General features: G+C 38.6%; 2 protein-coding genes across 4 annotated transcripts in view; one reads left to right on the top strand and one right to left on the bottom strand.

Moving 5' to 3' along the window:
- The window catches only part of nr5a2 (nuclear receptor subfamily 5, group A, member 2), a 50,872-nt gene extending 47,482 nt beyond the window's left edge, over nt 1-3,390 (top strand). The window contains exon 7 of the mRNA XM_085927185.1: nt 1,733-3,390. Coding sequence (XP_085783311.1) covers nt 1,733-1,980 — 248 coding nt within the window. The 3' untranslated portion in view covers nt 1,981-3,390. The remainder of the gene's footprint in view (nt 1-1,732) is intronic.
- A 591-nt stretch (nt 3,391-3,981) lies between these two features.
- LOC147046925 (adhesion G protein-coupled receptor D2) overlaps nt 3,982-15,068 on the bottom strand; it is a 52,796-nt gene continuing 41,709 nt past the window's right edge. For 2 of the 3 annotated variants that reach the window (XM_085927181.1, XM_085927182.1), the window contains exon 24: nt 3,982-4,213. In XM_085927181.1, coding sequence (XP_085783307.1) covers nt 4,097-4,213 — 117 coding nt within the window. In that variant the 3' untranslated portion in view covers nt 3,982-4,096. Of the gene's footprint in view, nt 4,214-11,639; nt 11,829-15,068 lie in introns of those variants that run through there. The other variant, XM_085927183.1, reaches the window with a different exon arrangement.

Genomic DNA, 15,068 nt, shown 5'->3' with positions numbered 1-15,068 from the left:
CCAGGGATGAATTGAACAGAGATTGTGAGCCAGGTTCTCTTTTGGGTCCAACATTTGTAACCTCTGACCTCACACATGTTCTTTTAGACAAACGGACAACAGTTTCCACAGACACACTCCAAATATAGATCGTCATTTCAGATCTGACTGGTAGATCTGAAAAAAGAAAGTCAGCTTTTTATCTCATTTTAGAGCAAATCAGTAACTTTGTTTTCATGCATCATTGTAAATGTTTTATTTTTCTATTCCACATTGACCTGCATATAACATCGCAACACTCGTGCCTGTAGTGTAAGTAAGTCCTCATTAGAGCTTGGCATCAGCGCCGATGCTGTTTAAGAAGTGTGGCCGCGAGTCACACAGCTGAGTGACAGCAGGAAAAAGCATGTCGTGTATGTTTGGAGTCCCTCTTTGTCACCCCCTCCTACCACCCCACACACGCACAGCCCTTTCCTGTCCTCATCTTGGCCTTATTTAGCCCCACGCCGTGTCAAACAGAGGTCACGGTGAGCATGCACACAATGCACACCAGCTCACTCATACACCCGGCATGCAACAAAAGCGTCGACACACATGCATACAGATTGCAATAGCATGGTAGAGTGCATCATAGATGGAAATGCCTTGAAGGAACTGCTTCTCATACTCTAGACCTCATTAGCTGCTGATTTATCTCTCCCTCCTCCCTGTTAATGCTCTGAGTCATGTAGGTGTGTTAGCGAGTAATACAATGCTAGTGAGGGAGAAAGAGTGTATTTCCAAGGCTTAGCATCTCATCATATATATGTCTGGGAATTAAGAGAGATCAAGTGAATGCAAAGGGATGTCAGTAAGTGCATTTATTCCATGGTTGCACATGTGTGTGTGTCTGGAGGTGTCAATGAGAAACAGGCACACTGTTGTTCTCCATTAGCCTGTATAAGCACATCCAACCTGAGGTCAAATATATTAATAAAGGATCTCGCACACACACGCACACCCACACACAGACACGGGATAGTCGCTTTGCCATCTCATTAAAAATTCTTCAGCCCTGCACTTCGTGATCATGACAAATACACACCGCTGTAGTCCAGCATTATCCATTTAGCACATTTTCCACTTGTCTTGCAATAATCTGTAGGAGCCCCCAGTGAGCTTATTATTGTTATTTCCAAGGAAAATTGCTTGTGGCAGCACACGCAGGTAGGATTTGGGGGGGTTTAAAGTTTGAATTTGCATCAGGAACCAACAATGAAGGAAAGAATCTTCACCAAAAAATACTAGTACTCTTGTTGCACTCTGCAAATGTTCACTTCTTAGGGAAGTCACTTATTTATTATGACATTGTTTTGATATGACAAAAAAGGATGGCTGTAAGTCTGGCCTACATAATTTATTGACTCACGGGAATTGAATCTCAGGAGGACCTTTTTTTTTTCTCTCCCCATCCCTTTTTTTTTTTAATGCCTTCACCTGATTCCTTCAACACAGCAAGTCCCAAGAGATAGCTTTGAGCAAAATAAAGGGAAGTAGCCTGTTTTGTCATACAGCTCATGTTAAAACCAAACAATTCAACAAATGAGGTTATGGGTGACTCATTTTTGGCTTTGCATTATCGTCATAATGCCATGCTAAACAGAGATGTCATTTGAGAAACATTAATTGTTGCATTTAGTAGGACATGGTGGGAATGGTCATGTGGTTAATGAAAATCGAGTGAATCTGACCTGGTCTTTTCTTACTTGTGTAGATGTGAAGAATCTGGAGAACTTCCACCTGGTAGAGAGCGTGCAGGAGCAGGTGAACGCGGCGCTGTTGGACTACGTCATGTGTAACTACCCGCAGCAAACAGACAAGTTTGGTCAGCTGCTCCTGCGGCTGCCAGAGATTCGAGCCATCAGCCTGCAGGCCGAAGAATACCTTTACTACAAACACCTGAATGGCGACGTGCCCTGCAACAATCTGCTCATTGAAATGCTCCATGCCAAGAGAGCTTAAGCGGGAACATCTGCTGGACACCTCGTGAGGAGTGAGGCTCCAGCCCAAAGTCTCCTGTTTTTATTTAAATCCACCTCAGCCCTGTGTTGATTTTGTAACGGACAAAAAGCTGTGTAAAAACTCAAGAAATCTGCACAAACTGAGCGTGCACACATAGGAACAAGAGGAAAGAAGTGTAGTCACGCAGGACACCAAGAGGAACACTTGAACTTAACAAAGACTCAATGTTTATAACAACAGTGACTCTATGATAGACCGTTGTATAGGATGCGGACTTGTGTTTAAACGCTTCTTTTAGCTCTGGTTGGTACTGTACAGACAAGCATTCATGTGGTCGACCAAAGCGGACTCCTTACCTGCGATCACTGAACTCATGGATACAGCAGTGGCAGCTTGACCTGACCAAAAAAATGTGAGAAATGACTGTTAAGGTAAGAAAGAAATGTCCCTCAATGATCAAAACAATACTACTCCAGTAAGACAAATAATTTGGTGGGTGTCTTTATTTCACCCCTTTCAGGCATTCTATGTACTTCAGAGGGTCAAATGTTAAATACATATAGTTATTAATATCAGCAAAAATAATAGCATATTGACATTTTTCCTGCAAAACACATTTAATTTCACAGTTTTATTAAACAATAAAACAAAAAATAATGGAACAAAACAAACCGTGGTTTTGGATGTGGTTCTAGCCGGCCTTTGCCCAGAAAGACCAAAGCTTGCTGCAGATGAAGGAAATTACACAAAACCTTTATAATCAGTATTATTTAAAATAAAATGCAAAAAAAAAAAAAAACTGAAAAAAAATATTGTGATGTCACAGTTATGTGAGTCATGCCTTATTTCATTACCATGCTAGCTAACTGTGCAGATGTGAATGAAAATATGTACAAATATATATAAATAAAGTATTAATGTTGTAAAATTAACACACAAAAAAAAGAATAATTACAGGTGTTTACATTCATGTGGTAATAAGGGAGACAAATGTGATGAATCGTTAATTGCAAAGCAATGATTTCCTAAAAAGATGACATCATTGACATTGAAAATAGTTGCTTTCTTTCTTGTTGTTGTGTGTACAGTGCTTTAATTTTAGTTTTAATCAGTACTTAAATTATGTCGTGAGACACTAAAATCATTAAGGAATCACACATAAAATATTCATTTGTGTCTGCTGGCATCCAAACATCTCTGTCTCTTAAGTATTGCTGTATAGGTTTCGGTTTCTTGTTCCACTTTTTTGTACAACTTTTATTCATTATTTAGAGTGCTTTACCTTTTTGATGTACAGAATGTCACTGGTTACACTTAATAATGAAGATAATTTATTGCGTCTTTTGGGTTCCATCTTTGTGTTACATGACGTGAGGTTTCGGCGCCACAATAAATTTGTCTACAGTCGAATGTTCTTGTTTTGTTTTTACAAAGTGAGAACCAAGGAATCAATTTCACAACCAAATACACTGATCTGAATGTTCAATAATTTGAAGAAAACAAAAATTATATATTTTTTGGTACCAGATGACGTTGTTTAAATGATTTTAGTCTTGTACTGTTGCAGCAGAATCGAGGAGAAAAAAAAGGCTGAAGAATTCAGAAGAAATTACCATTTGCTTCGACGCAGACCCATTCACATACATTGTGAGATGCCAAGTTCTCATGTGTTAAATTCTTTGTTTTTGAAGTTTGACACGACACAATTTTAAAAACACAAGAACGTGAAACCATTTTATATAATATACAAGGATGTGTTGTATATAAAGGGTGTATGAGCAATAAACATGATAAATAAAGAGCACCATAAAGACGTTCGGACACAAAAGATATATACGTATGTACGTACATAACATTATCACACACAAAGGGTTCACAAAGGTGCTCTATTATTTCATTTAAGTGTTAATTTGTCACAGTACAGACACAGACCACTGAGTAAAAAGTGACTCTTCAGACAAATATTTAATCCCCGTTGTCATAAGGAAAGGTCAGGAGATGTTTTTAAAAAAAAAAAAAAAAAAAAAAAAAAAAAAAAAGATCTCGCACGCACACACACACAAACACAAAGATTGAATTTCAATATGATGGTCCTCGTTCGAGGAGTCAGGCCCTTCTATGATGAAGTTGAATTTCTTCTAGGTGAGAAGCAAGAGGCAGTAAAGTCGAGCTCCAAGGGGATGTAGAAACTACAATCAGCTGTTGATGCCTCCACTTGTGCAGGAGGGAGGGCCTGTGTGGGAGGAAGCGGGACCATTTATTTGCATTCAAGAATACAGTAGGTAGTTAGTATGAATACTAACAATGTATAGTGTATTGCATAAAATTGTTTTTGTGTGTGTGTGTGTGTGTGTGTGTGTGTGTGTGTGTGTGTGTGTGTGTGTGTGTGTGTGTGTGTGTGTGTGTGTGTGTGTGTGTGTGTGTGTATAAATATATAAAATTAAAAAGCAAAGTGTCCATAATGACTCAGGATAATGGAGGAAAGTTTGAGACTCAAATTCACATTACCTTAAAAATAAAAATCTTGGCATCCATAAAGAAAATCTATGCTGAACTCAGAGAACTACTACTCCTACAGTTCCCCTTTTCTGATATATGAAACAATCCTAGTAGCACGTAAATGGTCAAATTAGCTTGGACATCCATCTATGTGTTTTATATAATGTGTCCAAATTCAAGGCCAACTCCAGCCTATACCACCTGACTGAGCAAAATGTGTGGTACACTATTATAATTAAAATTTGAAGCTTGGGTCCATGGAGAAAAACTTGCAATGACAACTTCACACAGGTAACAATTGAGGCTGAGATTCAGACCCATAACCTGAAGTGACATACAGTACTAACCAACCAGCAAGTGACAATATTTGCCCGTGAGTGGCTTTATTTTTTTTCCTGACTGTAGGGTTTCCAGAATGATTTTCCTTCCCCCTCAATAACACAAAGGGATTGAGTGATCATCTGATAGATATGTTTTCATGCAGCATAATGCATGCCGGTCAGTCATAGCTGGAAAAGCAGCGAGCTCCACAAGCCCTCACTTTGAGCTTGGCTTGCAGAGCCTGGCCTCTTGGTCCATAAATGCGTTCAACCTGCCTGCCTTCACTCGCCCTGAATTTGTATAAATAATGTATATATATTTATCCGCACACTCTAACAAGTGCAGCCTCAGGTGAAAATATTCAGAAATGCATGCTGTGTGCGTCCCCGAGGATGGACATCAGCTCCAGACCGACCGAGTGCAAAGATAACCACATAGTAGATGGCGAGAGAAAAAAGGGGGGGGGAGAAAAAAAACACATAAATAACTTGCCGAAAGCAACATTACACTCAACATCACTCACTCACACACAAACACACACACACAAATGTAATGCTGTCAATTTCTAAACAGGCTTTCCTTTCCATCACACAAACAGCCCCAAGTTGTGTCTGCCAGTGTTACGTGAAGCTTTTAAACTCTGGAAGCTCGTCACTCATGCTTTTGAGATGCGCCTGCATGAGTCCTGCATGGCCATGCAGCAGGCTGACACAAATAGTAAATGGGGATACAAGAAGAAGTAAATTCCGCTTGGGAAGTGGATTTCCAGATTGGTTGAGAATCAGATGAGTTAGAGTTGTGTGCGTTACTTGCACAAAAAAAGTTATTTTTGGTACGTTTTAAAACAATATGAATTTAAAGTGTGAAAATGTGTTCTTAGCCGTAACTTGAAATTACATTTCACAACTGTAGGAGGGGCTTTGGATTGCTACTTAACAATTGTAACACTAAACAGCCTTTATCAAAACGTTCTTATTGATATCAAGACTCTCATTATAACTGAGTGCGTTATAATAAAGTGCGTTATAATCTTCCTTCACGTTAAAAATATTGACGGCTCACCGAGACTGAAGAGAAACAGCAGGAGTCTTCAGCGAGGCAATTAGCCAACTTTCAAATCACTCCAAGCAGCAGTTATACCTATTGCTTGCTGACCTGATGGACAAAGTTTACACATATAAAGATGAAATGAATTGGCATGCATTGTTAATGGAACACTCGCTGTTGTTAGTCCAAACCATCACTATGGCATGCTAAACAAACATAGAAAGGTTTGGAAATGAAATGGTTTCAAGGCCGCTGCCGTTTCATTTCAAAGCATGCATTATACATCATTGTGCATAAAGAGGAAGCCTACAGCATTACAATTTTTTTTCCCTGATAATTATCCTTTATAAGTAATTAAAAGGAGAGCGATAGAGGCAGAAAGAAAATGCAACTTTCAAGCACCTGAACCTTGCTGCCAACATTTCATTAATTGCCTATACAATGGGGAGGGGCCTTCAATTTCAAAAAAATAAGAAGCACACATTCAGTGCTCATGTTATACTGGCACTTAAATCCGACAGAGCTCATAAAAAAAGGACTCAAGGTTGCATCCAATTGAATGCCTCCAACTACAGCCACTTCAGGAATCCATTTAGCAAGCAGGGGGTTAGAACATCTAATTCAATAGGAGTTGCTTTGTTAAAATGGTTGCACCAATGTCTTTTAAAAACAAACACACACATGCATGCGCACACGCACGCACGCACGCACAAACACACTTTCAGGCACTCCTCCTTCTGTGTTTGCTTGGCTCCATTGTGGAAAAAAATTAACCCAGCACATACAGAGCGCAGGACACAAAGGCTCAATCTTGCCAGAGCTCAGTTGAGTGGCAAAGGTGAATGCTTCACTGCATATAAAGTCTTGACCTTTGCCTCGACAGTGCCAAAATAGAAATAAAAAAATCCAAACCTGCGAGATCTACAAAGAGGTCTGGACTATAAGAAAACGCCAACCTGAATTTCATTACACACTACATCATTGATTTCTATAATTCTTCGTCAGTGAGCATTCTCCAAAATTAGGCAAACCTATTTCGACAAAAATCTTTTTTTTAAATTACTTGATTATTTCAAAAGTTACTCGTGGAAAGTGTCATAGGCTGGCCAAGCATTTTCATTTGTAAAGAGTGTGGGACATTGTAAGACGTAATAAAAAAAAATTTTAAAATGGGATTTACTTTGTCATGGAAAAAAATTCTTATTGCCTCCTCCAAAGAAAGTACCTGTTCATCAGTTTTGTTTAATATTTGTGTATATGATTTCTTTTCTGTCAATATTTCATTAACATTTACACCAAATATAATCGGGTAACAATATCCACACAGTCAAATATTTAGCAAGGATTGAGCTCTATTGTTGGATCTGGATTGTTTGTGTTCATATCAAATGAAAGATCAAAATAAGAATATAACATAAGAAATGTAGAACAAAGAATAAAACTGTTATACAATACATAAGGAAGGTCCATATGAACGGAACCCATTAATTGTATTTACATATAGGTTGCCATTGGATCAACAAGAAAAGATCAAAACTAGACTTTTTCAGCTATTTAGTCTCTGGATCATATTTTATAGTGAGTCACTTCTAATATATATTTTGAGAGTTTACCATAACAAAGGGATAAAGTTCTCAGGACTAAAAGAATTACAAAAGAATTTAGCTAAAAGTACTTGGTGAATTAGTTTTTGTGTTATTGCACACTGTATCATGATGAAGCACATTAAAAAATGTTTTAAAAAAAAAAATAATCTGAATTGACCTATAATGAAATAACAACCCTTTGAAACTTTCTTTTACAATAATACCGGAGGTCAGTGCATGTTCTTTCATTCCAAAATGAATGAACACAGTAAAAAAAAACTGATTCTGCACAATGAATTGGAGATATGTGATGGCCTCAGATCGCCTCCAATAAAACCAGAACTTTGTAAGTCCCACAGGAGCACCAACAGCCTTGATCTGTGTGACCTACTGTTGGGGAGCGGTGTAATCAACAGAGAGCCGGACTATTAGCCATCACATGCATGGCCCTTAGCACTCGCACACATAACATTTATTTAGCAGCTACGTCGCTGTAGGTCTAAGGGAAGCGATACACGTCACATGCCTTTGTCTATCTGTTTATTCATGTATTTTATGATCAATAAAGTATCTATCTATCTATCTATCTATCTATCTATCTATCTATCTATCTATCTATCTATCTATCTGTCTATCTGCCTGTCTGCCTGTCTGTCTATAAGTTTACTTATCCCATTCAATGAACGGACTACACCCCTGTGTCTCAAATGATGATGTGATTTACAGCATCTGAAAATAAATGAGAAAAGTGCTGATATGTGCGTATATGCAATTGGAAAATTGGTTCAAGGTTGCAATCAGTAGAGCACCGACAAAAGATTAAAACATGAACATGAGATATTTCAACTTTTTTTTTGCACTGACAGAACGGTAATCCTTGGACGTTTAATTAAGATGATCTTCTCCTTGTGCCTGGCAAGAACTGACAGGCCTACATATGTTTCTTCATATGTATGCATGTCCTTATATGTAAAGTACCTTTGACCTCAGATTGGGTAGGCTTACTATTCCTATTAAATATTTTATTTAATCTTTGATATCCTTTTATTGTGTTTGCAATATAGTTTGTATTGGAAATGAATTGGAATTGTATTCCAATTGAGTTGAACCTAAATTGAGTTGAACACAATTTTGCAAACTTCAGTCGGATAGATGGAATAAAGCTCAAAATCATATTGTTACTCGTCTATCTAATTTTATTCGACAATGAGTCAATCAAGAAAACAATAATGAAGGAAAGATTATATGCTTCTTTTTTGGACATCATCAAAGAAACAATGATTTTTAATAGATTGGTGATGACTATCAGCTAAAACACTGATAGTCATCACCAATGTGAAATTTTGCTTTTGTTTATCATCTAAAACACTGATAAACAAAAGCAAAATTTCACATGACAGTATAAATAAGTATGTATAATATAGTATTGTATTGTGGTGCGCTACATACAAAAATATACTTGAATGGAGCTTTCATCCGTCCTTTATTCCATTGCTACTTTTAGTTCTCCTGCTGTCTTTCGGAACACCAAGTCCAACTGCTGGCAGGCCTTCAGAGGCCAACAGCTGCTCCTAAACCTTCATTGTGAATATTTAATCTGCCACACCTCTCATGGGACAACAGCACTTTCTGCAAGTGACTGAGGACTCTACAGAGGAACGGTCCATTTCCAAAGTCAGCTACAAACATTGTAACATCAGAGACTTTAGCATGGCTATGAAGAACATGAGCTTGGACCAATGGGAATATTTGCCGGTTACATCCCTTCAGCATGTTTGGGTCAATCATTAGGTCATACACAAGGACCATGGGATCTTTGAGTCACCTGGATTTTCACTTTTAAGAATCTGGTTAAGATAAACCTCATCTTGCTGTGATTCAAATATAACTCATTTAGACAGAATTTGAACCATATCAATTGTGAATCACTATTATTTTTAAAATGCTGTTCAGTTTATACCGTCCAGAAAAGTGCCTTTTAATTTACGTATACTGGATTTCACCAAATCAAACATTATCGACACAAGTTTCAAATATTATGATGATGAATATGATAATATCAATTACATCTTCCAAAAGACATTAAACTATGTTGTGAAAACACGTTTATCAACCTAATGCCTGATGCGAGATAAAAAGTAGGAAAGAACATCCATTAACGGAACTCGTGTTGTTGCTCAACAAGCCTTCTCAGTGGGAGTGAGTACAAGAGTGCCTAACAAGCTACAGACAGGATATTAGGTGAGGTACATGAAGGAAAGAGGTTGTGGGATGCGAGAGCATGGACACGAAGGCACTGCACATCAGTTTAATCAATACCAGCCAAAGATGGATGAGTATAGAGTGGCAGACAGCAGGTAGCTAACGCTGTTTATAGGCTTGGGTATAACATCTCAACACAAACCTGTCCAAGTCATAGCCAATTTGTCTAGCTGTTATAAATTACACAGAGGGAAGAACTGTATTGGAATGACAGGTGGCTTTTCGTCTATCCAGCGTGGCCTGAGTCTTCCCTCTTGGGACAATGCCTCACCAGGGAGTTGTCCAGAAGGCATCCTAACCAAATGCCTGAGCCACCTCAACTGGGCTCTGTCAACCTGTAGAACCCCTCCCTGATGACCAAGCATCTCACCATATCTGAAAAGGAAGAGCCCAGACACCCTCCGGAAGAAACTCCGTCGCTTTCTGTGGGTTATGACCTCCAGTTCGAGAATGTATACTACAAAAAGGATTTTGTTAGTAATGGATGGGCGCTGCAACATCCTTCCTTTGCAGGACTGGTGTCACCTTTAGGGAATAAAGCCAGTCAATGAGACAGGGACAACTGTCCAGCCCTTCTGACCTGCATTCAGACATAAACAGGAAGTTGCCTATGGGAAGGAAGTCGTATCTTTGTCCCTCCCTCCCTTGTAGTGGTGAGTAGAAAATGTGCAACAAATATAGGCGAGATGGACACAAAACGTCATTAATTATAATAATCTCTATAGAAGTCAATTTGGTATTGCCCAGATTGAAAACACGACACGCGAGATGTTTGTGTTCTGAAAGGAAGCAGTTGATGTTTCCTGATGCCATTAAAAAGACGCTGCTCCAACCATAGATAGGTTGCATGACAACAAGGTTAGTTGTGAGGTTAGTTAATGCAAGCTAGAGAATGTGTTTAGGTTTGCCGGTGGATCTCTGGAGTATGGCTACTTGAAAAGTAGAACTTGGGTCAAAACAGGTTGGGTTCAACAGGATTGATAAAAACAAAAATCGAGACGCACTGTTCTGCACAGAGATCAAGACGCTTAATCGATTACTCTGTTCTCTAAAATTCTGGTTCAAGTGTGCTGAGGGGGGGGCTGAAAATGATGGTGGGGGAAGTGGGCCAAAAAGGAAGTGATTTAATGTCCAAAAAGACATTTGTTTTCTCTCTGTCTCTTTCCTGTTGTGCTCTGATAGGGACTTCCTCTCCCCAGTGGAGGTGGATGTGGGTGTCATCTGTCCATCCATACCACCCACTCCCACCCACCTAAAGCGCACGGAAATATCATTCTTCTCGTCCCAATGTGGCAGTCATTGAACATTTTTCAGTTCTAGTGTTTAATATTTTGATAATTTAACTGAGGCTTTTATCTAATTCTGAACAACTAAAATTAATGACTACATAAGCATCCAATTATGAGTTAGAAATTTCAAGAGGGAGGGGAAATAATCAACATTATAACTGCAGTTGTCTTTCGAATTTTTTGTATAATAACCTCAAATCTATGCTTAGCGTTTATATAGTGACATCGGATATGCAGTATGCTCGTGCACAAGCAAATGAGCAATTGTACATTTATCGTGTTGTGCAAAGAGGTCTCAACATCAAGCCATGGCCAAAGCAGGATGATCTCTTCCCGTTTGCCGCAATATCTCTGTGACCAACTCCCTTCCTATGTGCAAAAGCATCCACGGGCACACACCCACACACATGCACTAACACACACATGACCTACCTACCAACCTCCTCTGTTATTCATTCCACGCATCTCTTGCACTCCGAGAGTATGCCTGTCTTTCTATCGGGCAAAACCACACACACACACACACACACACACACACACACACACACACAGATGGAGGAAGCTCTGCCTGTGTCTACCGAGGATGTGAAATGCAGTGATGGCACATTAACGACAGGTTCCGTGACAGCAGTATGCATCAGCTCCACTGAGCATTTTTTAATTCATTGTGGATTGTTTAAGAGAAACAATGGCCCTCAACCCCACAGGGGGTTACGAAAGGGTGAGAAAGGTGAGTGTCACTGGCAGTTTTTGTGTTTTAAGCTGCGGCTGATCCCGTGGGTTCCGTTGGACTCGTGGATTTGAAATATCTCTATGGAGCAACATCCGCTGTTTTTCCAGGTAACTAAAAACAAAAGGGAAAATGACTGTGGAAAAATAAAGGCTATTTGGATGCAGTGCATCAGAATGAGACTATAACTTCAAGGTACAGTGATCCCTCGTTTATCGCGGTTAATTGGTTCCACGCCCACCCGCAATAGGTAAAAATCTGCGAAGTAGAATACAATATTCACACAAGGATTTTATGAACTTGTATTACGTTTTTAAACACTTTTATGTACTTTGGAATGTTTTTTGTATTTTTAAAGACTTTTGTAAACATTTTAAAGTCAAATTGACTTTTAGAAATATTCTTATTCATTTAAATAAATAAGAAAATAAAGAAAATAAAAGAGTAAATATATTGTTACAATATATCCACACTAGACTTTTATTAACCCTTATTGTAGTTTTAAACACTGTATTGTTTATTAAACACTTTTCTTTGCATTGTTAAACACTTTTGCAAACATTTTAAAGTCAAGAAACATTCTAGTTTACTAACTATTTTTAAAGACAAGGTAACTTTCAGAGACATTCTTATTTACGAACTAACGACTTAAACACTTTTGTAAACATTTTCACAAAAGTCTCAAAGTAAAAAAAAACTTCCGTGATGAAGCGTGACAGTGCGGTAGGCTGAGCTAAATTCTAGTTAGAACATCTAAGCCAATCAGCTGCAAGGACACAGCTCAACATGTTTCCATTGGCCATTAGTGCCATATGGTCAGACAAAGCCGCGCGTTCCAAGTGACACCCGATGTCGCTGATGATGGAGGGGTGCACTTGCCTGTCTTGTTGCCTGTCTCCCATCCTTCATTACTGAATATAACGATGTGAATGTGTGTGAGTGAGACATAAAAAAATAAAAAATCTCCGATGCACCGAATATATCCACAATATTTGTTTCAAAAACAATCCGCGATAGAGCGAGGCCGGGATTGGTGAAGCGCGAAGGAGCGAGGGATTACTGTATTAGTAAATTAATACATTTGATCAAAACATAATATCAAACGATAATGGAGAGGGCTGTTTAACGCTCAAGTTAAGTCAAGTAAGCAGTCATTCTTTGCCTTTAAGTGCACTTCTAACATGCCTTGTCTTTGTGGTTTATATAGTTTTCTTCCAGTAGGTGTAGGATTAGAATTGGAGGTGGGAGGAAAAAACACTACCCAAAAACCAACATACCTTTATTATCATTACTATATTATTATTATTATTTGAGGTGGGAGGAAAAACACTGCCCAAAAACAACATCTTTTTATTATTAATATTATTATTATTTATTTTTTTACTGCGAGTAGGCATGGGTCTATTGTAAAAATATGAACGGTTTAATGTGAAAGTTTTCACCATGTTTTCAATCAAGCAAAGACATGCTGCAAGAGAAAATGGTTCCCACAAAGTCAGAAGCATAAAATGGTCTTGGTAAAATGAAGAGGAAAAATCCAATCATTGATTATTTTGTCATCAAGTTTATGATTCCAGCTAAATTTCATTTACTGGAGAATTCTGCATCATTCATTCAGTCGTATGGAAAGCGCTCTTGGCATTCCTTACAGCCTGCGTGATTTATGCTAATAGAGTCCATTCATGCAGCACAGCTAGTCTTAATGAAAAACCTTTGGCTGGTGATCAGTGCTATTGATCAGGTTGAGCCACACCTTTAAGCAGGGCTAATTGATCAATCCCCACTGCTTGCTTCGGATTAATGGAACGTGGCCACTGCATGAGTGTGTAGAGAATGTGCGTGTGTGTTTGTGTAAAATATGAACTTTTCCGGGTATATATATATTAGGAGAAAATGTGGGTGTATCGTGAATAGTATTTTTGTGCATGAATTTGTTTAATGCACTATTTCTCAAATGTTTAATAATATCTTGGACACACAGGACTTTTTCATCTCCAAAGTTAATGCATGTTTTGTGTGATGTGATTGCTATGTTTTCACCACAAATAATATGAAGTTGACATTTGACCTCTTCTTTGATGGAAACTATTTAAATCCTGGGAAGGGTGTTTTTCGGACCAATTTCGAACGACAAAAAAGGTTATGGAGGGATAGAATGTTTTGACTAGGTGTCACAATGTCAAATGTTTGATTACAGCAAGATAAACGCCTTATTCTATCATGTCCTATTATGTATCCCCTATCAGTTTACCCCTTGGGAAAATTTAATGTGTATCGCCAGTCCCAAAGATGACATGACACCACCAGCCCCCTGCCAGGAAACACATGAGGCACACAGGCCAAAACAGGAAACCTCCAAAACACTCCTGACACATACACACATTCATGCGCCGCCCATCAAATGACTGAATGACTCACTGGCCATTAGTGTGTGTATGTGTGTGTTTTTGTGTGTGTGTATAAGTGCATGTGTGTGTGTATTTGGGGTGTCTTAATGAGGGGGATCCAGCTGGCCTGTCATGTGTCTCCCAATCGCGTGTGAACAACAGGGAAAAACACTGAAACATTCAACAGGCTACCAAGGTCAACCGGGGTGAGACAAGACCAGGTTTATCACTTCATATGTCTATTTTTGTGATTTATCCATTCTTCCACAAATTGAAATGTATTTCATTCGGATCAATAAATTGAAATTGACTATAATGTGTCACAATGTGTAACAAAATATAGAATTTGAATATTAGGAATAGCGTCGCTTTGCTAGAAATAAATTTAAACCTGAAGAAAGAAATGTATTGCCCCAAAGTAACATCTGCACTTTGTTTTACATATAATAATAGTTAATTATCACATGGTGATAAAATACTCCACATTGTGCATTCTCCAACAGATCTACAACACTAAAACTAAACACTGACTTGTACTGTCTTTAATTGCAAAGCCCTCAAAGGTAAAATCCATCCAATGTAGCCCATCACATTGCTAACCTCCAATATTTATTTAACCTTGACCAAATAACCTGCCAGCACTCCTAACCACTCATCCTCTCGTTGATTCACACATTTTGCAGAACGGGACCATACTTCCAACCAATAACCTCTGGTGTGAACTTAATTGTGTATACTCAAGTATTGAGTTTCAAGCCATGGCTGGATGCCGTGAAGCTCAAAGAGAAACAGACGCTGTGAACTTGACAATGAGTGAAAAGGAGATAGAGTGGAAGAGAAAGCGAGAGACAAGGACCACCCAACATCTGAAAAGAAACAACAAAACTAGATGGAGAGTAAAGTCAGCTTCAATCCCTTTGGAGGTAGGTCAGTCTGACAGTGTTACACAGCACTTGTTTGGCAATGA

Source organism: Syngnathus leptorhynchus, chromosome 13, assembly GCF_054491065.1.
Source record: "Syngnathus leptorhynchus isolate UIUO chromosome 13, UIUO_Slep, whole genome shotgun sequence".
NCBI classification, from domain to species: domain Eukaryota; kingdom Metazoa; phylum Chordata; class Actinopteri; order Syngnathiformes; family Syngnathidae; genus Syngnathus; species Syngnathus leptorhynchus.
Note: the sequence above shows the minus strand (reverse complement) of the source record. Positions and strands in the feature narration are given on the sequence as shown.